At 44.7% G+C, this 24,784-nt stretch overlaps 1 protein-coding gene across 2 annotated transcripts in view; it reads left to right on the top strand.

Annotated features, from left to right (window-relative positions):
- The window catches only part of RTN1 (reticulon 1), a 118,622-nt gene extending 94,284 nt beyond the window's left edge, over positions 1–24,338 (top strand). The window contains exons 1-7 of one of the 2 annotated variants that reach the window (XM_061997839.1): positions 8,469–8,640; positions 19,232–19,439; positions 20,272–20,410; positions 21,273–21,342; positions 21,709–21,755; positions 21,840–21,898; positions 23,544–24,338. In XM_061997839.1, the coding sequence (XP_061853823.1) occupies positions 8,580–8,640; positions 19,232–19,439; positions 20,272–20,410; positions 21,273–21,342; positions 21,709–21,755; positions 21,840–21,898; positions 23,544–23,586 (627 nt within the window). In that variant the 5' untranslated portion in view covers positions 8,469–8,579 and the 3' untranslated portion in view covers positions 23,587–24,338. Of the gene's footprint in view, positions 1–8,468; positions 8,641–19,231; positions 19,440–20,271; positions 20,411–21,272; positions 21,343–21,708; positions 21,756–21,839; positions 21,899–23,543 lie in introns of those variants that run through there. The other variant, XM_061997838.1, reaches the window with a different exon arrangement.
- Positions 24,339–24,784: the final 446 nt, after the last annotated feature.

Raw genomic sequence — 24,784 nt, 5'->3', positions numbered from 1 at the left:
GCAGTTCAGAAGTCCCAGCAGACTTTTGCAATGCTCACCCAGCCCTATTTTATTGTTCTCCTTGGAATTCCCCAGTTTCTGCAAAAACCAGACCTCTTGCAAAGAAATTCACTATTCATGCAAAGAAATGCAGCAGTTCTGTCCTTCCACCTCACATAGTTCACGTGCAGAGCTCTGGGATAACAGCTATTTCTGTATCTCTGCCAATCTACACTGAAATTCCCACTACTTCTACCATACCCACCTGTTATCCATCATAGGAGCAGAGTGATTAAATGTACTGTGATATAAGGAAGACATTTTCCCTGGTTCAGTCTCGTCCAGTGAACTTTGATGCTGCTCCTTAATTGATAAAGATGGCAAACAATTGCATTTTACATATCTATTAAAATTCAGTCTATGCCTCCTATTATCTTTTCATGCTCATCCCAGAGTAGAGAGCTCTCATTCCTTTGCAGAAGCAATCAGGAAAATGTGGCTTATGGTGTTAATGATGTCATCAGGGAGATCTGAGTTCCTTTAGGCCTTTTAGTTTGGTTTTCTAAACGTGCAATAGTTTTGCTGATCTAGCTTTAATCCTTTGGCCTTGAGAATGGGAAATGAAATTGTCTTTTCTGAGATAACTCGATGTCAGCATCCAAAAGAGGACTTTCTCATTGTGTGCAGGGAGGGGGGAGTGACGATACACAGTATTCAAGTACTCAGACATGGAATCTGTTTTTCAGATAGAACTACGTTTCCACAAATTCTTTGGGTATATCTGAGTTGTGCAGTTTTTTTCTTCTCCTTTTCTTCCCTTTGCATCTGCATGCCTAAGATATCTAGTTTTAAGGATGACTGATGTTAAGCTCCTAATGAGCTGGCCCCAGGGTGTGGATTTTCATTGTAGATTTTGCTGATTTGATACTGGAAGCTTGCTTGGCCTTGCCTATGGTATCTCCCATAAGATATGCATGTAGGATTCATCCTTACCTCTTCCCTCTGCCCCATGTGAGGTGATGTGCAAGGCAGGACCAGCCCCCTCAATACTCAAATCATCACTGCTTTTCTGTGTAGCTCTTCTTCCAGCTGATGTCCTAAAATGCCCCACAAAACCATTTTCACTGCTCGTTTCCTCAGCAAATACAACTCTGACCACTTTCCAGGCAACACTTCTGGCACATCATTTCCTGATCTAATTCTTCTTATTACCCTAGAGGCTCATAATAACATTTAAAAATCAGAGTGCTGCTTCACTGTCCAAAGCTTTGCTCTAGCCAGTGCTCATATTGGCTCTCACCAGAGCCCTGTTCATATTCTCTTCTTGCTTTCCCCCTCCCACTGCCTTGCACTGACATTCCTCTCTAACACACCAATATTTTATACCTTGTATTTCTCCTTTGGGTTTTTTTCCTCTTGGACAGTACTAGTGCACTCCTTGTCCATCAGCCCTCCTCTAAGGAGCCAAATGCTCTGCCTCCTCCATCACCTTGGCAAGTGCTGTAGGGTTTCATTTGGTCAGGAGAAGAGCTTTTAAACCTCCTTGACCTGTCCCCCACTTCCTCTGCAACCTCATCCAAGTTTTTTTTTTGTTTTAGCAGCTAACTTCTCAGCCTGAGAATGATCTAGAGCTGTGGTTTGGTGACTGCCATCCCTGCCTTTGCAGAGAGCATTTTCGTATTTGAGTTGTTTCCCGTCCACAGATCAGGCAGTTGTGGCTATTGCATCCAGCAGTGTATTAGTGATCTATTGCTGTTTTCTGGAGAAAGCTGGAGTTGCCATGACAATTGTGTGTCGAGCTGATGTGTGCATGGCCACAGCATCTGCACACCTCCACCACTAAAGCATTTATTCTCCTGCCCCCCGTTCTATGGGGGCAGTGGTGGGGGATGCAAAGATGCTGAGGTGCTTATTAAAAGCCTTCCCTCATGGTGCAGAGGGGTGAGCAGCTCAGGGTCTGCTCAGTGACTCCCATTCCCAAAGAAAATGACTTTTTTTGAGGGAGTAGGGGCTGGGGAAAGGAGCTTGATGTGCATGAATCATTCCACACCTTTGCCCACCTGCCTGGTTTGGGCTGGCTGGAGAAGTGCTGAGTACAGGAGGAGAGGAGCCAGCAGAAACTGCAAACCAGAGCCTGTTTCCAAAGACCCCTGGCTGCCTGTGGGAATCCCAACCTCAATTAGAGGCTTGTGACACTGCTGCAAGAGAAGCCTTGGTCTCCTGAGTCTCTGTCTGCAGGCTGTCAGTTTAATTTGTAGTCACATTTGCACAATTTGTAGTTGCATTTTGCACTTGAACAGAGTGTCCCTGAACCTGAGTTAGCACCTGGAGCTTCAAAACTTGGGCCTGATCCCAGCAGGGCAGCAGCTAGAGGCAGCTCTGTAAGCTGGAAGCAAGGCTTTGGGTGTTTCTGTGGGCACATCTTTCCTGAGGGCTGCACGGGAGCTGCCTCAGCTCTCGGGACGTGGATGTACAGAGGAGCAAAGGGCAGGATTTGACAAGGTAGGACCTACCTCATGCTGCTGTGTGGCAGTGCTGCATTGATGTGGCATTGTGCCTGGGCTTGTAGCAGGGCTGCCTGCCTGGGGCATGGCTCTAGGCACCCGTGCACCATGGCCCTACGTGCTTGTGCTGTCCAGAACTCCACTCATGCTCTTATTTCTGCCTGCTACTGCCTCCTCCTCCCAGCAAAGTGGCTCAGAGAGGCTGTGCTCTGCCACCCATGTGGCAAAGTCCAGGAAGCATTTCCCCAGCTTAAGTACTGGCTGATAGACTTTTTTCCTAGAGCAGTGCCATCCCAAATCATCTTTGTGATCTTACTTGATCTCTACTAGTGCAAGAATGACAGCCAGTAACACCAGCCTGCAAGCTGTGTTGCCAAAATGAGTGAGGCTCCGTTGCTAAAGCAGCAGATGTTGTGCTGAGTGCTGCAGCAATAAAGTTTAAGAAGCAGAAGATGCCCCAAATTTAAATAGACCAAGCAGCCTTAGAGAGGTGATTCCCAAGGTCATGGAGGAGGCTTGTGGCAGACATGAAGACTGAACATAGATCTCCTGAGGCCCAGTCGTGCTGTGGTCTCGGGTCTATCTTCTCTTTTGTCTTCCAGTGCATTAGAAAGATCAGTTAATGAAATGGAATTAACAATGCCAGCTGCAGCACCAGCAATGCTGTAAGAGAGAAAAATTGAGCAATACTGGCTTAAAAGCAGCAGGCTTGGAAATGGGGGTAGGCTGCAAGAGCCTGCTGTGATGGGGGAACACAGTAGGTCAGCCAGAGTGTGAGGCTCTCATCAGCTTTACTGATAAACTCTGAAAGGAGGAGTGAAGATGTACCAACTACCTCTCCCAGAGGAGAGAAATGCCTGGTTTTAAGGTTCCCTGCAATTGAAAAAAAAAAAACATAGTCCCACTGGAAAGAATCAACAAACTTTTCTAGGTCAGTGGCAGGAATAGAGCCTTCATTTCTGTGATCCTCATGGTTCAAAAAATAACATTAAAGAACCGAGAGAAATTATCCTCTTCAGCAGAGACAGGAGTAAATAACACCTGATTCTTATGTGTTAGACATGCTGCTGGTGCCTGCAGTAGTGGGTGAGCTCAGATGGCAGTGCAGAAGCATCAGCCAGCTCTGGGGTGGTCAGTGAAGAGGATCTGTGCCAGGTTTGCTGAGGGACTGCACAGCGGTGGTTGATAGTGTAAAAACTAAGAACTTCCTCCCAAAATGGCTCTTTTACTAGGATTCAAGGGAGGGAAGCAAGGGCAAAGTGTGTCTCACCTCATCCTTTCACCCACTCGTTTGACTCATGTCACATGGTTGTTGCCAAAGCCCTTATAATCATCTCAGACTTTGAGCAAAAAAGGGCATGAAGAGCAGTTCTGCTGAGCAGAAAGTGAAACAGAGGCAGCAGAGCAGAAGCTTAGCAACACATCCCAAAACACACTTCTTGTCCTTGTGAACAACCTAAATATTTTGATTGATGATTTAAGACAAAAAATCCTCATAAACCCTGGTATTCCAAGGCTTCTAAAACAAATCACAGGGAAGCTGGATCATTGTGTGACATGCTGAGACACGGGGTTTCTTTTGCTACAACTCTTTGGCTCCAGATTTAAATTGCACGAGTTTAAGACCATATTGTCTTTTTTACCAGCTTGTGGCTTTCTGTGTTACATCTCCTAAGAGAAAATACCAAAGACCTGAGGCATGCAACAGCAATGACAGAGCTATGTTATCACCTGTACTCTGAATAGTGATGGGCCTGAAATAGCCATCAGCATCTCCCAGCCTTGGAGCTGCCTCAGAGCAGTTCTGCAGCCCAGAAAAATTGCAAGAAGGCAGCAAGGAGGATGATAGCAGAGCCAGGATCTGGCCCATCCCTTTGCTATTGACAGCTTCTTCATGAAAATGTAATTGCTGGCTGCCCTTGGCTTGGAGTACTCAGGCAAAAATTTCCCATTGCTCTTTAGAGCTTCGAGACGTATTAATGCAACTTTTAAAATAGCATCCCATCTATTTTTGTAGCTAATGCTAAGAACAAATTAGCTTAGAAGAAAACCCCAATGATCTCCCTTAATGCTATTGTTCTCCCAAAGTGCTAAATGTCAGGATCTCGCAGCACCACGTTGCAGATCTGGCGCTGCCCTCAATGTGTCCCACCATGCGTTGATGTGGAGTGGTGCAGAGGGCTGTTCTGAAGAACAGAATCAGTCCAAAGTGTCTTCAAAGTCACTGCACATAGAGCAGAACTGGTGACAGTTTCAGCTCTGCCTTTGAATTTGCTATTGTTAAATGTTTGTTATTTGTTATCACGAAATAATCTCTGAAAGTGATGCTGATTTCCACCCTGCCCTCCAGTTAAGGGTCAGCCCTGAAGTTTAGGGCCATCTGGGATCCTTCCCATGGTACTTTTGAGCTCTTATGGTCTGTTATGTCAAATCAAGTATATTTATCTAAAAACCACTTAAATGTTGCTAACTCTGACCTCTTCCAAACTCATCAGTGGTACACAGGCTGCAGTCTGCACCTCATCCAGTGATCACTGCTGGGGCTGGAGGGATGTAAAGAAATGAGGCAGATAGCAATACCCTACTCATCTGTTAACTCCACCAGAGGTTTCTCTCAATGGGAAGTCAGGATGGGCTGTAACTTTGTTTTGCTGGGTCCTTACCCTACCCATCCTACATACACAGGTCATTATCTCCAGTCACCTACAAGCCCCCCTGTCTTGTGGCTGTGCCATCAATAGTGAGCTGTAGGTGACCTCACTAAACCATATTAAGATCTGTAATCATTTTAGTACCATCCTGCAGCAGAGGGAGGCTTCTCATGGGCAGTGCTCTGAAGGGAAGGAAAGCAAATTCCACTTGCTGCTTTTAGTCCTGCTTCAATTCATGATCACATGGAAATTCTCCTCTGACACTGCAGTATCTCGTGGTTGATGCCAAGATCTCTGACCTGTGCATGTCTCACCCTTTTAAGATCCAGGCAGTTCTGTGCTTATTTGTACCTTCCAGTCTGCTCAGTAAATGTTTAGTTGGTGGCCCTGGTTTGGCTCCCTGGTGATGCAGTACTTTTCACTCTCAGTCCATTGATGGCTAGCTGCTTAGTCCTAATTCTGGCTCGCTACTTACTGAAGGCATAATTTAAATTCTCACTGTAGAAATGCATTTTCTTTATCAATCACCATTTAATCCTGGATCCACCCAGAGATAGTGGGGATTTTGTTGAGCTTTTTGTACATGTCTGTGTAGACCCAGATGTGATGTTAATCCCAGGTGCTGCCTTTTCCCTCACCTGACTCGGCTCCTGGCATAAGTGAGTGCATGCTGGAAGACCTTTAGCCCATTTGCATTTGTTAAATAGGTTCATCTCACAGTTCCAGTTCAAGTTCTGTTTCTGACACAAATGCATTGTTCTTGTGTGGTAAAGTATTGGGCTGTGATACCTGTGAATCAAAATAGCCCTAGAAGTAGTGTGGGACAGTCCAATCACATGGGTTGAGTCTGAAGAGACGCTGTTCCAAAGGGAAGTAAGAATTTTAAGCAGGAAAACTGTTGATATGGTTTATTTTGGTAGCCTGGGCAAGGAGGTGGAGACCTAAAATCAGCAACACCTACCAACAATAAAGGAAAGGAGAAAACATCACTGTTTCGCACAACACTGGGATGTTAGATGCACATGACCATGTTTCTGTCCAAAGGGAATTTGCCTTTTATACCTGACTGAGAAACGTTAACTACAGTGAGACTGGGTAGAGATTTTATGTCTTTTTACTGCTATGTGGCTGGTGGTATGTACCCAATAGCCAGTGATGCACAGGTCTGAGGTGTCTGGCTTTTTTTCAGGGACTCCAGGATTCAGGAAGCTGGTGAGAATGAAGCTGTTTCAATGTCCCAGTGATGGCTGGTTTATATGCACTGCTTGTAAATACTTTGTATTATGGATTGGTGCTAGGAACCCCATTGCTGAGTTGCAAACAGTGTACAGGGCAAAATGTACCAACAGGTGTGTTTGCAAAGGGTCTAAACCAATCAGTCTGTGCTGAGAAGTCATCCCTTGCCAACCTTCTTCTCTCTTCTTTTAACAAAGGCAGGAAGAACACAAAATCAAGACTTGTAACATTGTAGATTATTTAATCTTACTATATGCAATGACAACTGAAGCCAGTTCGGCACCAATTAGTGAATTCTTTCCCCATTGGAGGACTGCAGATGCTGGAATCAAGCCTAAGCAAGTCTTCTGGGGGATTTCAAAGCCAGTTTTGAAACATGAACAATAGCTGTTGGCTTCCATAATCCTGGCAGAATTTCCCAGGTAAAGGTTAAGATTGCACTGTGGTGAATTTTTGGCTTTTTTCTATGAGATGAGTTACCTGAGGGAAGGATAAGTGACCTACTACTGCTGGTTGGAAGAGACCTTTGTTAACTTAGTCTTTAAAGGCTGTTTGGTTTTGGAGCCAAAAGAGATGGGAGATTCAAGCTCTGTTCCCCATGCTGATGTGTACCTACCAAGTCTGTGTTGATGTCTGTGTCCATATAAAAAAGCTAAAACTCAATATAATATGGCTAAAGTAAAAATAATTCATGAACTGTGATGATCTGAAAGATTAAATACAGCCTCAGAGCTGAGAGGTCCCCATTGGGATTATTCTGGCAACAATGACTGGACCAAGACTGTTATGCTGTACGTCAGGTCACTCTTCAGTGAAATGGGGTGACTTCTGAGGGAGTTTCTTTGTGATTAATAACCACCCCAAAATCTGAAAAGGCAAACTTAATGGGTGGGTGTGAAGCATTTTCTTTCCCAGTATTTTCCAAGTATAGCCATTGCTTAGTTAATGGTGTCTCTGAAAGGCTACTTACAGTAGACTACTGATGGCAAAACTGAGGCAGAGGTAGGGTCTTACTAGAGGAAGAGTGTTGGGGTTGGTGTTAAAATTCAGCTCTTAATGGGCTCAGAGTTTCTACAGAAAGCATTTCACAAATTGGCCTTTATACCTGCACCTTTGCACCTCGAATCATGGTTTATGCAGCATTTTGAGCAGCGAGAGGAGTCAGCACTTGTACCCTGCACACCCTCACCTGGGTGCAGCTCACAGTGCTCAGCATCCCAGTGTAGCAGGGCTTGACATGAGATGCTGGGAGCCACGCAGGGTGTAGCAGGGCTTGACATGAGATGCTGGGCGCCAGGCAGGGTGTAGCAGGGCTTGACATGAGATGCTGGGAGCCACGCAGGGTGTAGCAGGGCTTGACATGAGATGCTGGGAGCCATGCAGGGTGTAGCAGGGCTTGACATGAGGCACTGGCGGCCATACAGAGTATAGCAGGGCTTGGCACCAGGGGCTGGGGCCATGCAGGTCCTCTCATGCCTGCAGATGCTCGTGCTTGAGGGAGGATCTCCAGTAGTGTGAGTACTCTGATATATTCTTGTCTTTCTGGAATAGTTTTGCAAAAACATAGCAAAATGGGGGTTGCTCTGTGTAGACTGGATCCTGACCTTGATTTTCTCCTCCCTGCTTCACCCAGCTGGGCAGAGGAGAAGGGGGCAACAAAACCTGGAGGGGTCAGGTGAAATTTGGCCCTCAGGGAAAAAAAAAAAAAAAACACAAAAAAAAAGAAGAAAAAAGAAGAAAACACCAGATTTCATCACTCTCAAGAAATTTCTGGAACATGAATAGTCACAACCATCCAGCCACGTAGGAAACACTGCTTGCCCCCCCCCCCCCCCCCCCCCCCTCCACCCACACCCAATTTGTTTTTGTTTCTTTGCCGTCAGGTTGCCTTAACCATTTCGATGGCTTTGGAGGCTTAAGCCGCCGAGCCGAGCGCAAGCTTTTGATTTGCAAAGGGACCGCATCCCCTTTTCAAAGGAGCCTGCTCCCTAGGGCAACCACATCACACCGCTGATTTGCTGCAGTGGAGACCGCAGCGCGTACAATATGCCCTCCCCCCTCCGCCTGTGCTGCTTACAGCATCAGTCCGGAGCCGAGCGAGCGGGGAGACGGGCGCGCTACCCGCTAACCCACCCATGCTCGGGAATGCCTGACTGCTAACGCAGTGTCTCCGACGAAAGGACCCCGCAAGCTCCTCAACCCTCCCGAGATGCAAGCCAGCGCCGATTCCACCAAGATGGACTGTCTTTGGAGCAACTGGAAATGTCAGGGTATTCTATCTGTTCTAGTGTTGCATGCTTGGAGGACTGCATGTCAGAGGAGGCAAAGGCAGGATCCATCCATTTTTGCATTGTTCACCTGTGGGCCTTTGCATGCTGTTTTCTCTCCCTCCCCGGGGAGCTTTTCTTTGGGGGTAATTTAAGAAAGAAAGATAAGAAAAGCCCTTAATTCTGTTCTTTGAATGTATTTCTTCCCGTCCGCAGCTGTCTCGCCCTCAAAAGCATCCAGGATACAGGACCTTCCTTCCCACCTCACAGCTCATCCCCAAAGCATCCGCCCTTGTGGTCTCATTTCTCACCCCGACCCCGTCTGTCGGGCTGCCGCCGGCACGGTTTCATCCCTTCGGGGCTGGAGGAGAGCCGGGTGCCGGTGACTCGGTACCCGTGAGGGGGTCGAGGCGGTGGCGTGGGGTGCCGGGGTGCATCCTGCCCACGGACACACCCATGGACGGGCTCAGCCCTCCCGAGCGTCCACACAAAGAAAACGCACCTCCGGCGAGAGGTGCCGCGGCACACGCTGCCTCCCGCTTCCCACCTGGCCGTACGGTTGCTTAAACATATATCCCTAGAGGGATATGGAGTTAATATCTCTTCGTTGTGCTTTTAAGCACTCCACGGAGCCGTTGAGGGGGGTGCAAAATGTTGCGATGGTGATGCGTCGCTGCCGAGGGGAACAATAGCATCTGCCTGTCGGGCTTCTGTTGCGCTGGTTCCGAGCGGGTCGGTGCCTGTGCTGGGTGGGGCTGGCTACCTTCCCTAGTGACTCCGGCAGCTTTTCAGCCATTTTTAGTCGGCTTCACACTTCCCAGCCAGCTTCCAGCCTTTGTTTTGATAAAAGACAGTCTCTGTGACGCTGCTGCTCGGTGGGCAGATTAGAGGGAGTAAAGCTAGCGGCTGATGCTGCCGGGCAGGCTGCTTTGGGCAGGCTTTGTTTGAATGCATTTGGTTTTAATTTTAAGGTGCATGTTTACACTGAATAGACTGTGTGTAATGTTGGTGGTCACCACAGGGTCCCTGCGAGAGAGATTACTTTATAGCATCATCTCACTAAAGGGGCCAGGATGCAGACATAAACGCAGCTCGATATAACAGGAGCCTTCTGAAAGTGCTTTTTTTTTGGAGGGAGAGGAGGGCAGGGGGAGACATTCCAGACAGACACTTGTCTCTAGATAGCTTGATATTTTTGCAATCTTAATTCAGTACTTAATTGTATTTGAGGGTTTTATTTAAGGAAGATGAGTAGCTGGAAAGTAAACATGCACCTGTTAAATGCCAAGCCCCCACCAAGGGCTAGGCTTTGCTGTAGGGTTGCATGATTCCTTAAGCTTTTCTTCTGTAGGAGAGCCACAACCAAACTTCAGGGTCTTTTCATCTGAGTTTTGCAGATAAACTTCCTCATTAGGTGGAGTTTAGGGGTTTTTTTGTTTGTTTTGTGTCCAAAAAGGTTCAATGTCTTTACAAAAACATTGATGTGCTGAGTCAGATTACTGAACCACCTGTATTTAGAGGCAAATGAAATATTTTCCCTCTTTATCTGAGAAAATAATATTTTCTTCATAAACTAAAAAAAGAGAGAGATAACAGGATATGCTGCTATTGTAAGAATAAGAATGAGAATAAGAATAATAGTGGGCTTTCTCTCCTTCCATACTCTCCTTTTTGAAACCAAGAGGTAAATTTGCTGCAAATTAGACACTATGTGTCCCATGATGATTTGAAAATAAGGAACATATCTGAAAAAAAAAAATCAATGCAGCTAAAAGAAATCACTTGCCTCACTTCCACACCATTTGCATATCTTTTTCTTGGGTGGTGCTTTATGAGTCAAACATGATCCTGCAGAAAACATGAAACAGTCATAGAATGTTATTTCTCTTGGCAAAATTTTTTCATCTGTCCCAGATAAAACAGAAGGAATTTAAAATTCAGAAGAATGAAGACTAAAGACTTGATTCATTGATTCTTTTACTATCTATTATTCATGTAGTCTCTGTCTCAACCTAGAATATCAGTTTCATGCAAACCTGGATCTGTATAATTTTGCCAGCTTCCATTATCAATGAAATTATGGTTCCTCTCCAAAAACTCTGCAAGGTATCTGTGAAAGTAACAGATGCAGACACAAACCTTGGTAATTAAAGAGCATATTTTTACTGAAATCTGTATCATCTGTATACTGAAGCTCTATTACTGCTTTGCACTTACAGTGCTTGTAATTGGTGTAGAATTGGGTGGGGATCTTGAGAAGCTGCAGGGATACTTGGTGAAGCTTTGGTTTTGCCCCACTAAATCAACATACTGTTACTCTTCTTGCAGTGAAACAATTGATGCTGCTACATATGTTTAGAAGTATTGCAGTGTGTTTTACTTACCCATCCTGCAGGTACAGCATGATTATGTCAATGGTAGCCCCTCAGGAGACTGAGAAAGTGATTTATCCCTGCTGGGCATATGCTCCGCTCAAAATATTGCCATAGGCGGCTTTGGGGAATTGTGGCTGTCTTCCACACCCAAGTCATCTTTCTCATGGGGAGGTGATGAATTTGAAGCAGGCTGGAATGGAGCCATGCATAATGCATGGCCTTGTGGAGAAATGTCTTTGACTGAGCAGAGGACTGATGGGGGCCTTTGTGTAACAAGCTGTGGCCTGTAGCAGCCAGTGGCAGCCACGTGAGACATCATGGCTGGACAAGCTGTGCCTTCAGGTTCAGGTAGTGGGGCAGGTCTCTGTGCCTTCCCCAAGGACTCAGCCCAGCTCAGCAGTACTCATCCTCATGCCTTACTGGAGAGGTTTCTCTGGATTATGAAGATCTTTGCACTCCAACTTGATGGATCTGTTTGATGGATCAGTATCTTGATCCCCATCAGTATTCCCTCTTCCACTATTTCATCTGTGTGACAGCTCTTGGGTGGCCATGACATACTTGTTCCTGCAGCTTCAGCCTCCTGCAAGACTTGTTAAAAAAGAAAATCTGAAAGATGCAGCAAAGGAGGCCTGTGAAACATTCATGGAAATGATCTTAAATATTATCCACATTGTAAGTATAACTTAATGTGGAAAATGACTGCAGAATTCATCAAATCCGTCTAGCTGACGTTACTCTGCTGAGACTGGAGATATTGAGTAGCATCTTCTTGGGAGCTGTTTCCAGAACCAGTTGCTTTGCTTGCTAGATATTTCAAATGGTTTCCAAAGGGTTTTGAGAAGCTGCACCACCTATTCATGGTAACGTTCTCCAGTTTAAAACTGATAAAGAAATTCAGTGGCAGTACTATGGATCTATACTATTAATCTGTAGACATACTGTCAGTTCTGAAGTCTAGTTACAGCTATTAACATGTGAATGTAACTTAAGCCAGTTGATATCTTCAGTGCCTTCCTGAAAATATTGTGGGCAGAACTCTCAGCTGGGATCCTCTTGTCTTGCTCAAATGAGCTCTCCTTCTTTTCCACAGCTAAATATCTGTCCACAAATATTTAACAGTCGGTTCTTATACTGTACCTTGGTAGAGTTAAAACCTTGGAACCAAGTCATCGTCTGATGTAACCATTTTAGCTAATAGTTTCACAAAACTAGACTAACTTATGAGGATTGACTTCCTAACTTCATAGTTGGTTTCCTGTAAAATTTGCTTGAAATGTGTCAAGATTTTAAAAATCTATAGACTTTCAAACATTTGGATACAATTAAGAAGGATACAGGTCTGTTAAATTGGTCAAGGAGCATCTCAGGGAAATCTTGACATTTCCATAGCATTATGTGCTTCCAGAGATTGCATTCAGGGACTCTGCTTGGTCTCCTTGATTTCTGCTCACTTAAGATGAGAACGATAACATCCTCCATAGAAACTGGCCAAAGCAGTTAGTGATATGGTTTGATGAACAGGAGGTGTGTTGAGGAAGCTTTCTTCAGCCACTATGTTAAATCCTGATCTGTATCTCTTATGTGAAGATGATAACTACAACAACAACAGTGCTAATAATGCTAAATGATAGGACAATGGACTTGTATGTGGCATGGCTGTAGGGCTGATTTTTTTATTGCCAGTCCTCTTCTGTCTACCCAAGCTCACTGTGATGCCTCACATAACCAACAGGTCAACACTTTTTTGCTCACATCTTGATCTTGCAGATGGAGTAGGATATAGGAGGGCATCCTGTATCAAGATTTTCCCTTTCCCTGGTTCTATTCCTTCTCCAGGTTTTCTCTCAATGGAGTTTGGTGACCAAGAAGATCTGAACATTCAAGTTGAGTCTTGGGGCACCTGAATGATAAAGATACAGAGCTGAACTGAGGACAGATATGGAGAGATTCCTTAAGGCTGGAGAGGAAGAGTAGAGAGAGATGCCTCATGAAACAGCTCAGATATTCTGTTCTGTCTCCTCTTAATCACAGCAGTCTCCTAAAGACAGCAGACTGCTTATTAAATGGTATATCCATCTGTATTGCATTTGAATCCGATCCTGTGGTGGGGAGAAGAGCAGTGGCCATGTTGAATCCTTCACTGGAGAGAAGAGGGCAAGCCTGTGGTTAAAGTTGCAAACTAGAATTTCTATGAGTGTGGGCAATATTTAGTTCTATTGAAAGACTTCCAGCTTTGTTGCATTTGTTGTCAAATATTATTGCACAATGCTGTAAATGAGATTGCCCTTCTTAAATTATGTTTCCTGATCTTTTAAATTTAAAAGAGGGTCTGAGAAACTACTCATGAAGTCCTTTATATTTATGAAGTTGTAAAATTACGTGGTATACAAAAATATGGATGTAGGCAAGTTTTCCTCACTTCTCATTAATACTAATATTACATAAGGAACGAAGCTGTGCAAGCCATTGATTTTACCTCCTAAGGAGGCCCAATGGGACCTCCATTGTGGGGAGGGCAGCTTGATCACATCCAAGGATGTTATTAGTATGCTGAAGAGTGTGTAACCTTTCATTCAATCATCAAGGCCTATGGGCCTCATTTGAAGGCTAGATACAAGGGTTTTGCACACACCTTTTGTACAACCTTCCATGTAAATGCTGCTTGATGCACGTTCATTTTTCATACAATTGCTGTAGTAGAGGAAAAACTTGCAAACTCAGAGGAGCAGAGGTTTTCAGAGGAAGGAGCTGTGGAAGATGCGAGTTGTCCAGTGTGTGTTCAGTTATCTCCACTAATTTTCATTTTAATATGCTTTCTTTGAGACATGGAAAAGATGGAAAGATCCCCTTTTCTCTTCCAAAGTATTTTTCAAAAACATAATCACACAGGTGTCTGAAGGTGTGAGAACACTTTAGCTACGAGCTGGTTTGGATCCTCTATTCTCCCTCTGGGGTCTCTGCTCAAGAGCCTTGGTCTGCAGCTGCCTCACACCACGGCGCTTCTGGGGACATCAACCACCAGAGCCCAGTCATCTCCCCGCCAGGTCCTGAGGAAAATGGACTCAGGACCATAGAATCATAGAATGGTAGGGGTTGGAAGGGACCTTTAGAGGTCCAAACCCCCTCTAGTCCAATCCCCCTGCAGAAGCAGGTCCACCTAGATCAGGTCACACAGGAACATGTCCAGGCGGGTCTTGAAGACCTCCAAGGACCATCAGTACTTATTCCACCTCAGTCTTTTCAAGTCATTCACCCGTTTCATCTCTAGCACTGCCCTTTCCAACCTCCAAGTCTGTCTTGTGGCTTTTTTGATGCCAAATATTTAGGAGCAGAAACGTTTTCTTCTGGAAGCCACAGTGAAAGCTGGGCTTCACTGTATTCATGGGCCATTCCTTGCTGGCAGAAGCATTGCATGCTGCTGCTGTTACTTATATTTGTGATGTTACTTGTAGCTTGCCTTGCAAACATGGTATTTACCAGATACTCATATTAACGAGTGATTGCATATATCATAGAGTTTACCTTTGTGCACCCTTACTCTGGGGGTTGGCTTCAAAGGGAGGACTCACATTAGTTTGTTGAGATTAAGTTATACCATGAAGTATAGCTGAAAAACTGATTTGGAACCCCTGAAAACTTTTTATTTCAAATAGAAGGCTACTTGAGTAACATTTTACTAGTTCTGCTGTCAGTTAATAAACACAGGCAGGTGGTGCTTTCAGACAAATAGCTCATCAGACATGCTTCTCCAGAAAAATTCTTCCAAGGCGGTTGCAGTGACCTGCAGCACTGCCTGGCAAGTCCTCCTTAGTAAACACAAATACTTTTGAGTCTGAGGCAGTGCTGGCAAAACCCAGAGTCCTTTTGTACCTCAACAAATGAGCCAGAGCTCTGGTGTGTTGTACTGGAAAGAGTGCAAAGTGACTGAGGCTGCTTCCCTCCTTCCAGGAGGCTAAAGGGAGATGGTGGAAAGCTACAGCTGAACAGCCTCTGCATGTTAATGGGCATGGTCAGGGTTTTACAGTTAGGATTTTCAAAGCAAAAGGAACTCAAACCTCCATGAAGCTGATATGGTTGCAGTGTCTGTTTTCCAAACACTGTTTGCAAATCCTAGCTGCAAACCTTTTACGGCTTCAAGTTGGCGTTTTGGCTCTCAAGAAGTGTGTCTTGCTGAGATGGGCAGATTGACCTGCTGTCCAATTGTGTGCACATCACATATCAAGAGACTCACGTGGCATCAGCCTCCTGCTTCATGCATATTCAGTGTGTGTAGCTCAGAGTCCTGCCACTGTAGTGGGGTCTGGGCAGCACCATGCACACACACGCTGTTTGCAGGACCCTTCACCATATTGGCACCTTTTCTTCTTTTCCTATGGATTGACTGAAGCATTTACTTATGATGTCATTAACTCTTCCTGTGAAGGATCCTCTTGTCTCTAATTCATCTGGGAAATGCTGTACCCATGTAAAAGCCGGGCTGGAGGTCTGCCTCAGCCTGGCTGAGCAAGGGGCCAGTACATGCTGGCTGATGCTCTGCAGGGAGGGTGTAATGTGTGAGGGTGTGCAGCTCCAGCCTGGCTCCCAGCCCCACCACTTTTACACTCCTGCATCCTTACATGCTGGGGAAGCAGCTCTCAGCCTGGGCAGTTGTTTCTTCACCATGCAAAGGAAGGGGGCACAGGCATAAACCAGTAGCTGCCTTTTGTCAGACACTCAGGCCACCATTTATAATTTGTGACCTGTTGAAAGGCAATAAACCCATGGAGTTAACAAATGCTTTGGGGAAGTAATTTGCTGTCTGAGTCTAGGGTAAGGTGAAACTCAAAGCAGACATATAAATGTGGTGGGGAACCTCATTTTTTGTTTTCATTCCTGTTTAGAATAGAAAAGTAGCATGGAGGGGGTTGATGAATCCTGGACTCACCTGATGGTAAAGGAGCAGATTTCTGTTGAATTTGCCTCTTGATATCTATTTGCAGTGCCAGACACCCATATGACAGGTACTTGTGCTCTGATGTAAACAGTTACAGGAGAAAATGGCACCCTGAGGAAGCCAGGCAAAGGATCCCAGCTAAGGAATTCTGCACCCAGTGCTCCTCTGCCTGCTTTTAAGTGACATTTATTTATGTAAGGAAATGTAGGACAAAAATAACATAAAAAGCCTTTGAAGTGATTGAAGCTGCAACTGAAGGAGCAAACATGGCTCTGAGATATAGCTCAGGTGTTTTCAACAGCATCTAAATTCTAGGAGAACTGGTATACCTTAAATCTCTCAGGTATCTCCAGAGAAGCCTGGGGACTGTGGCTGGACCCAGCAAGTCATCACTGATTTCTAGCACTAAACTCTCCTTCTCCCCGTCCCTGCCCACGGAGCTGTGAGGTTCACCTCCCTCCTGCAACACCTTTTACAAGGCAGTTTGGTGTCTCACCATTTGTCCCTAAGGGTGAAAACAAGAGGAGGAATGGCTGTGGAGGAGACAAGTCCCGCCTGAACAGCTGGACATGGCAGCAGTGCCATAGCTCCTCATCCCTCTGGCGCAGATGAGGAGAAGGCACATTTGGTTCCTGCCCTTGAAAATCTCAAATGACCTACTGCAGGCTATGGGTAGAGGGCTTGTGTGTGTGTCCAGGCTGGACCTGGCGACTGAGACAGCCATGTAAAAATCATTCAACTCATCTCTCCCTCCTCTTGTGCTGAGATTTTCCATCTAACGCTTGGCATGTATTTTTTCTGTGCACATGGGAATATTTGCCTCAGTTCTAAAAGACACGGGATTCCTCTCTCCCGAGTCTCATTTGGCTGGCAAAAGAGGCCAGCTGCCTTTTCATCTCCTCTCTCACATGTGCACATATCCCCAGAACTGTGTCATTTGGCCTCTATCCATCTTGCTTTGAGTTGTGACAAGTCTTTCCTTACCTGGACAGCATAGTAAATATCCCTGGTCATTTCATGGCAGAAAGGGGCAAGTTTCAGGATTTATACACACCTGGTTAAGTCTGTCTTGAGTCATTTGTCATCTTCCTTGTTGAGGGAAATGAGAAAATGCAGTTTGGTGTCTCTCTGCATAAGAGTACAGCTACTTCTAGTCTGCAGGAATATGAGGCAGAAGACCCTAGAGAGAAAGACTGGGAACTTAGTTGCTCATTTTGGGTCTTAATATCAGTTGTAATGGACTCAGGGAACTCTACTAAAAAAAATACTTTTGTATTTTTTGTCTCAGCTCTCATTTGTTTGCCTGTGTATTGTCTGCATCCTAGGAAGGCTTTTCCCATGTGTGGCCTTTGTGTTTCGTCAGCAGGTGAAAGTTCCACATATAGCATCTTGGACTAGCTCACCTGTGCACATTTCATTTAACAGGAAGGTATTGTATGATATAAAACTTAACTTTATCTCAGAAAGAGATTTGCATAAATTTCCAGTACTGTCTTCTGGCAGAGGAACTTTGAAGCACAAAAAATGATTGGGCTGTGAATAATACCTCTTCTCCAAATGCTCATTGGTGAAAACACAACAGTTGCTGAGCTGCAGAATTTTGTCTTGGCTGAAAAAGAGTACAAAAAAAAAAAGGTTAAAAAAGCACATTTGTGTTCTGGATGCCATTTTGTAGGGATGGTTTGCAAGTCACATACAATTTGTGGAGCTCCAGCTACATGTGTCAGTACAGCTGGATCTGCTGCTAACCTCCCTGATGGAGGTTCATAGTCTGACTATAACTGCATTTTGGAGCATTCCCCAATCCATGAACCTGGGTTTCTGTGGGAATGAGACCTGGGAATATATCTGGAAAGACTCTGGCCTGATCTCTGATTAGTAAAGGCAGGACCACTAGCAGGTACCCCAGCAGGTACCACCAAGGTTGCCCCTCCCTTGGCTTCCATGCAGCCCAAAGAGATCTATTCATGTGTGCTCCGGATCTCAGGTCCAGTGCTGAACACTAGCAAGTAAAAATATATAAGAGTTATTATATTGTGTGTATTGGTGGAGAATATGGTAGGATGTGAACGTTGCATGAAGAGAAAAGAGCTCAGTAATACAATAGCAGTTTTTGCCCATCACTTTGTAAACCTAAGATGTGTAATAGTAATGAGTAATGTAGCTTATTGACTCAAGGCAAACGTGCCGTGGTGACTCACAATTTTTGGAGAGGAGATGGTGAGAACTACTTGACTGGATTAATTTTGCATTTGTGAAATTTTGCTTGACAGATTGCAGTTTTCCTGAATTTATTTTTTGTTCAGAGTGATTTGACAAGCGGCATCTATGAAATTTGTTTGGCTGGTGGTGTGTTCAAGCTGTTCATGAGGACTTGTGCAGCGTATAAAATTAGAGCTGATTTGTTTAGATTGTCATGAACGTGCTCTTTGGCTGAAGAGTGCTCTCTGAAACGGGTTGTCAGTGTCAAGAAATGAAATTCACCTTTGTGAACTGGATATTCAGCAGTTGCTTCGTAGAACTCTGCTTTTAGAGTGGCTATTCCTGATGATAAGATTGTTTGCTGGAGTAGTTGGAATAACACTGACAGTTAACTAACAGGCAGAAAGCTTATTTTTAATGATTCTGAGATGGTTGGATTTAAGTAGCAAGAGGGATTTATTCTGTATATTAAGGTCCCACCTGAAATATGGTTTCCTACCCATGTAACTGTTAAGCAGTGCTAAAACCAGGAGCCTTTGTCAAAACTTAGGAAATAACAAAAATATGTTGTCAAAACTTTGAATGGGAAGGTGGTTTATTGTGGCTAACCACAAACCTTCTCGTTTGTTTATTAACAGTCAAAACTTGAACAGACTTTGATTAAGCATTTGGTCATTGGACTTGTAACCAAATAATTATTTTTAAAATCTATTTTCCAGAGTAGCTAAATGCAAGTTAGAGTAAAAACTTCCATACAACCCAGCAAGAAGACAAACCCCAGCTTGCCTTTCCCTTGCTGCTGCAAGACACTCAGAGTGCTGGGTTTGGAGATATTCATCTCTTGTATCTAACTCAGACACAGATGTGTGAAGTACAAGGATTACTAGTAGGTCATCATCTGTAATTTCCTCAAGTGTGTTGCTGAAGTTACTTCACTGCTTCTGTGAAGGAGTTCCTTTTGATGCTGATCTGAGAAGGAACATCACTCCTCTCTTTACCATCCTGCAAGGACTCTGAGCATCACGGTGGCTATAGTGGCATTCCGGCTCCTGCCTTTAACATGGTTGTCTTCTCTCCTCAGCTATCGACCTGTTGTACTGGCGTGACATCAAGCAGACAGGGATTGTGTTTGGCAGCCTCCTGTTGCTGCTCTTCTCCCTGACCCAGTTCAGCGTTGTCAGTGTCGTGGCCTACCTGGCCCTCGCCGGCCTCTCAGCCACCATTAGCTTCAGAATCTACAAATCGGTCCTACAGGCTGTACAGAAGACGGATGAGGGCCACCCCTTCAAGTGAGTGCCTTGCAGTTATGGTCAGGGGCTGTTTATCTTGCAAAGACAAGCCAGTACATATAAACCATGCACCAGTACAGGCTGGGGGTGAGCTGCTGAAGAGCAGCTCTGCAGAGAGAGACCTGGGAGTCCTGACTGATAACAAACTGAACATGAGCCAGCAATGTGCCCTCGTGGCCAAGAAGGCCAATGGCATCCTGGGATGCATCAAGAAGAGTGTGGGCAGCAGGATGAGGGAGGTTCTGCTCCCCTTCTAGTGTGCCCTGGTGAGGCCTCATCTGTAGTCCTGTGTCCAGTTCTGGGCTCCTCAGCTCAAGAGGGACAGAGAACTGCTGGAGTGAGTCCAGTGTAAGGAGCTATAGCGTCTCTCTGACAAGGAAAGGCTGCGAGACCTGTGGCTGTTTAAACCTTGAAAAGACTGAGGGGGGACATCATTAATACTTAAAAGTAGCTAAAGGATAGGTGTTGAGAGGATGAGGTGGCACTTTTTTTCTGTAGTGTCCAGTGACAGGACAAGGGGTAATGGGATGAAGCTGGAACACAAAAAGTTTCACTTAAACACAAAGAAAATATTCCTTACTGTGAGGGTGAGGGAGCCGTGGCCCAGGCTGCCCAGGGAGGGTGTGAAGTCTCCTTCTCTGGAGGTTTCCAAATCTGCCTGAACACAACCTGCAGTTGCCCAGGGAGATGGATCTTGCAGTGCAAAGTCAGCATGTATTGGTGACTCCGTGCCTGCAGGAAGGGGGAAGAGGGAGTGATAGGGCAGACAGGCATGAGTCTGAAGGGCAGGTGAACATGCCTGGGTTTGTAACTGGACCTGTGTTTCTGGCAGAGCCTACTTGGAGATGGAAATGAATCTTTCACAGGACCAGATTCAGAAATACACAGACTGTCTCCAGCTATACGTCAACAGCACAGTCAAAGAGCTGAGGAGACTCTTCCTCGTTCAGGACCTCGTGGATTCTTTAAAAGTAGGATTACTTTAAATATTTTTAATCCCCCTCCAGAGGATCAATCTATATTTCAAAGTGTTGTTTCCCATGTTGACAATGTCTTTGTAAAACCTAGTTTTATGTTGCTCTCCTTTTGGATTTCCAAACTGCTCGCTTCCAGCAGTTTAGAGGTTTGGCAGTCTGCGTTTGGACTTATTGATACATAACACAGGAGTTACAGAAGGTACAGGAGCAGCTTAGCTCCACTGCAGTTCTGGAAGCATCTCTGTGTTATGCTATCTTTGACTGACATGAAATAGTATGTTTCCCTCTAGTAACTCTGTTAATCCAGATTTCCTGTAATGGTGGCATTTCCTGCTATGGAAAAAGATCTTTCCCATCTTGCTGAGATAATTGTTTGCAGCCTTACACCCAAGTAGGTGTTCTGCAGAGCAAAGGGAAGATCATTGAGAGAGCAAATATGGGTTAGACTCCTAAATTACTGAAGATTCTTAGAAAACCATACCTATATCCCAGCCCTAAGAGCTTTCAATAGCTGGAAGTTATCACTGTGGGTCTGTGATTAACCTGTATGGCATGACTGCTGCCATCATCAATATCGTAAGGGGAAACCTGCCTGTGCTGTGCTCATTGCAGTCTTAAATGCATGCAATTATGCCCTAAATATATTTGAAAGCTCAGCTAAGGAGAAGCAGCAAACAGCAGAACAGGGAATGGGATTTATACACCCAGAAAGGTACCTAGTGTACTTGGGTGCCTTGCTTATCAGTGCTCCTTACACGTTAAATAAGATAATGTGCTGTTACGTTAGCTACAGAAGTGAGCTGATTTCTTCTTATGCTGCCACTGGAGGCGATGTAACAATCTGTCTCAAATTCAGTTTGCAGTACTAATGTGGCTACTGACTTACGTGGGAGCCCTCTTCAATGGCCTGACTCTTCTGATAATGGGTAAAAATCAACGTTTCTTTTAAAATCCATTTTTAACTGCCTCAACAATTTCTATTTAGATGAAGCAGCCTATCATCATTGTGCCCTTCCCATCAACTTTTCTTTCCTTTTCCAAGGAAATAAAATGGATTGCAAATTATTCCCATTCCATTGCCCTTTAGAACTAATTTGTGTTTGATGCTATTAGTCCCAGAGCGATGGGACACTCCGTATTTGGGAGGTTTGAGCAGAGTTTGGTTTTAAAACAAAGATCCCCGGTGGATCAGCTGGCCAAGTGGCATGATACGTGCTTGTCACCAAAGTAGGTCTCTTCTCTGGAGGGATCTGAGCTGCAGGAGTGTAACACTGTGCTCTTTTCCTCTTCAGCTGTGGTGTCTATGTTTACTCTCCCCGTTGTATATGACAAGTACCAGGTAAGTCTGTCAGCACGCTGTGTTTTGGGTGTCTGGGTGTTTCTGCCCTGATGAGCCCTGATGGTCTGCTTTTGCTTTTTGCAGGCACAGATTGATCAGTACTTGGGACTCGTGCGGACCCACATAAACACTGTTGTGGCAAAGTGAGTTCAGCAGCAGACTTGACCAGAAGCCTTGCTGTGAGGTGGCAGTGTGCTGGGGGTAGCTAAGGGCTGGGTGGTCATGGGGACAACATGGAGTCGTCTCCTCTGGAGGTCTTCAAGACCCACCTGGACATGTCCCTGAGTGACCTGATCTAGATGGACCTGCTTTGGAAGGGGGTTTGGACTAGATGATCTCTAAAGGTCCCTTCCAATCCCTACCATCTGTGATTCTGCCATTCTATGACACCATGCCCTTTGAGTGATGTCCTCCCCAGCTCCTGCCATGCAGGGGACTGCAGGAGGGCAGATCCCTGGACAAACACAGGCCTTCTTATCTGAGTGTAGCCCAAGGCAGAGCTGTGACTTCACATCCTTCTCTCCTCTCTCCTGCCCTTTGGATAGGAGCCCATTGGCTGCTCTGTGGACAGAGCAGTCCAGACAGGAACTGATGTCCCTACTTTTACCTGGCCACTGTGTTAACTGCCTTTCCCACTGGCCACTCTAAGACTGGGTTTTTTTGCATTCAGGAACTCTGTCCTTTAGAGTTAATATTGTCTGTGAGCAAAGTGGGAATTACAACATCACTCTGTTACAGAAAGAAAATACCTGGAAGCACCCTGATCTCGAGTGTTTCAAACCACCATCAAACACACAGAAGTCTTGGGTGAAATTTTTGATGCAGTCTGCTCTAGTTTCTAATGTGTTTCCTCTATCAAAAGCTTTTGTGGAATCCCTAAGAGCACAAGAAAGGTCTAAATATAGTTTTAAACCTTGAGAATTACTGAAGCAGGATGGTCTGAAAGGTAGATCTATGTGTCTCAGCAGACTGTATCTGTGCTTTTGCAAAAGTTGGCTGAATAACAGGTATTCAATGGAAGGCTGCAAAATGGTGAGGGACAGAGAGAAAGCGACCCATGGGGAGATGATGAGGAAACTGGGTGTGTTTAGCCTGGCAAAGAGGAAGTGATTCCAAAGCAGCCTTGATGGGAAGTTACAAGGTGGTAGAACCAAACTCTTCTCAGTAGTGGCAGATGTCATAAGAAGGAGCAACAGCACAAATCCATCTGAGGAGATTGATGTTGGACATTAGGAGAAAATTTTTCACTAGGGGATTAGGAGAGTAGTGGAGCAGACTACAAAGGTGATGGGCCAGAACCTCCTTCCTTGGAGGTTTTCAAGATGCAGCAAGGCAAAACCATAGCCGACCTGATTTAGCATTGGTGATAGTCCTGTGTCATGGAGGAAATTGATTCCAAGACTTCCAGCGGTCCAGATAAAAAGTCAGTATTTCTGTGATTCTGCAAAATCCTTAGCTTTGTGCAGGACTAAAAGTCTCTACTGAAAATTGTTTGTTTCAACTTAATTCCTGGCTTCCAATAGAGAACAGACCATGGCAGAATAATGAAGGGGTTGAGAATGTCACCGAGTATGTCCTATGGTTACACGAACCACCAAAAACTGGGCCTGTATGAGCACCTGGATGAGCATCCCCTATTTTTCTTATATAGACTCTAGTCCATCTGTTGCAACAACATGCTGAAAGCAAGATAGAGATTACCCCCTGATAAGATTCCAAGTGGGGATCCTCTGGAAGGGAATAGCTGCCTCATCATATAATCCTATTTTTTTTCTCCTTTATTTCTAGGATTCAAGCTAAAATCCCAGGTGCTAAGAGAAAGGCAGAGTAAAACAGACATCAAGAATTCATCGACTACAGTAGCGACTAACGGGGGAATCTGCAGTGAAACAGCTTTGTTCTTACACTTTACTGCAAATTTATCGTTCTTTTTTTTCCTCAACACCATAATCTTAGAAACGTAAAACTCGGAAGCAGTGCTTTTCCCCTGCTGCTTCTGCACTTAGAATATTTGCAATCACTTGTGTCAAGCACTATAGTAAAGAGAAAAGTGTACTAGATGTGGTTTTTTTTGTGTTGCTTATAAAGTGCATGATGGTGAGAGCCTAAATAATATTGACCTTTTTCATTTTATTTTTTTAGTGTTTTTCCTTCTTCTATTGGCATTGCTTCGATAACTTTTAATGTTACATGTGGCTAGGGGCTTTCCTGCTTAGTGCACCGATGCAATAGTTAAAATTGCTTCTACGTCACTGGGTTGCTGGTTGGATTCATCTTTATTAACTATATAGAATTGTAGACTGATGTTTTAGTGTTTTCCAGCACAAATAAAAGAAAACAGTAATCGGTACTTATGGTAATCAGTTTTGTATAACTCGAAAAAGAAAACAAAACCCAGTACTTTTGTCGTAAGGGATTGACAGGCTGATTTACATGTATGGTAACTGGAAAGTTCCAGCATGTCCAATTTATTACAATTTGTATTACATTCTCTGTAGTTCCTAATGGACTTAATTATGGACTCTGAATATTTGCACTTATGTACTTGATGCCGAATGCAGAAATAAATGTTACTAAATGTAATACCTTCTCCCTGTTGTTGCCACTGCGATTATATTGATATTTGCAAACTGAAGGCATACTGGGCAAAAAAGCAGCACTTTCTCTGCCCTCCAGATCCCCACACACTTTACCCTTACAAAATGATGCCATCCAACAAGGTCATGTGTAGCTCATCTCTGAGTTTTACGTCTTGGTGAGTATGGCAATGAGAGAAGGGTCTGGGCACATAGTTTGGGGGTTTTTTGTTGGTATTGTTAACAAGTCATTCTAAGTAATTGTCTCTTCCTCCATTTGCACATTGTCCAAATTTTAAGCATGGTGAGGTGTCAGCACAACACAAAACACTTTCCAGTTTCCTTATCCTCATGTTTCTCTCTTACCAAAGCTGTTCTTTGAAATCTGCTTTAGCCGTGGGATTAATACCAAACCTGGAGGCTGGGAACTGAGATAAACCTTTACTCTTGTTC

The sequence above is a fragment of the Colius striatus genome, chromosome 6 (genome assembly GCF_028858725.1).
Source record: "Colius striatus isolate bColStr4 chromosome 6, bColStr4.1.hap1, whole genome shotgun sequence".
Taxonomy (NCBI): domain Eukaryota; kingdom Metazoa; phylum Chordata; class Aves; order Coliiformes; family Coliidae; genus Colius; species Colius striatus.
Note: the sequence above shows the minus strand (reverse complement) of the source record. Positions and strands in the feature narration are given on the sequence as shown.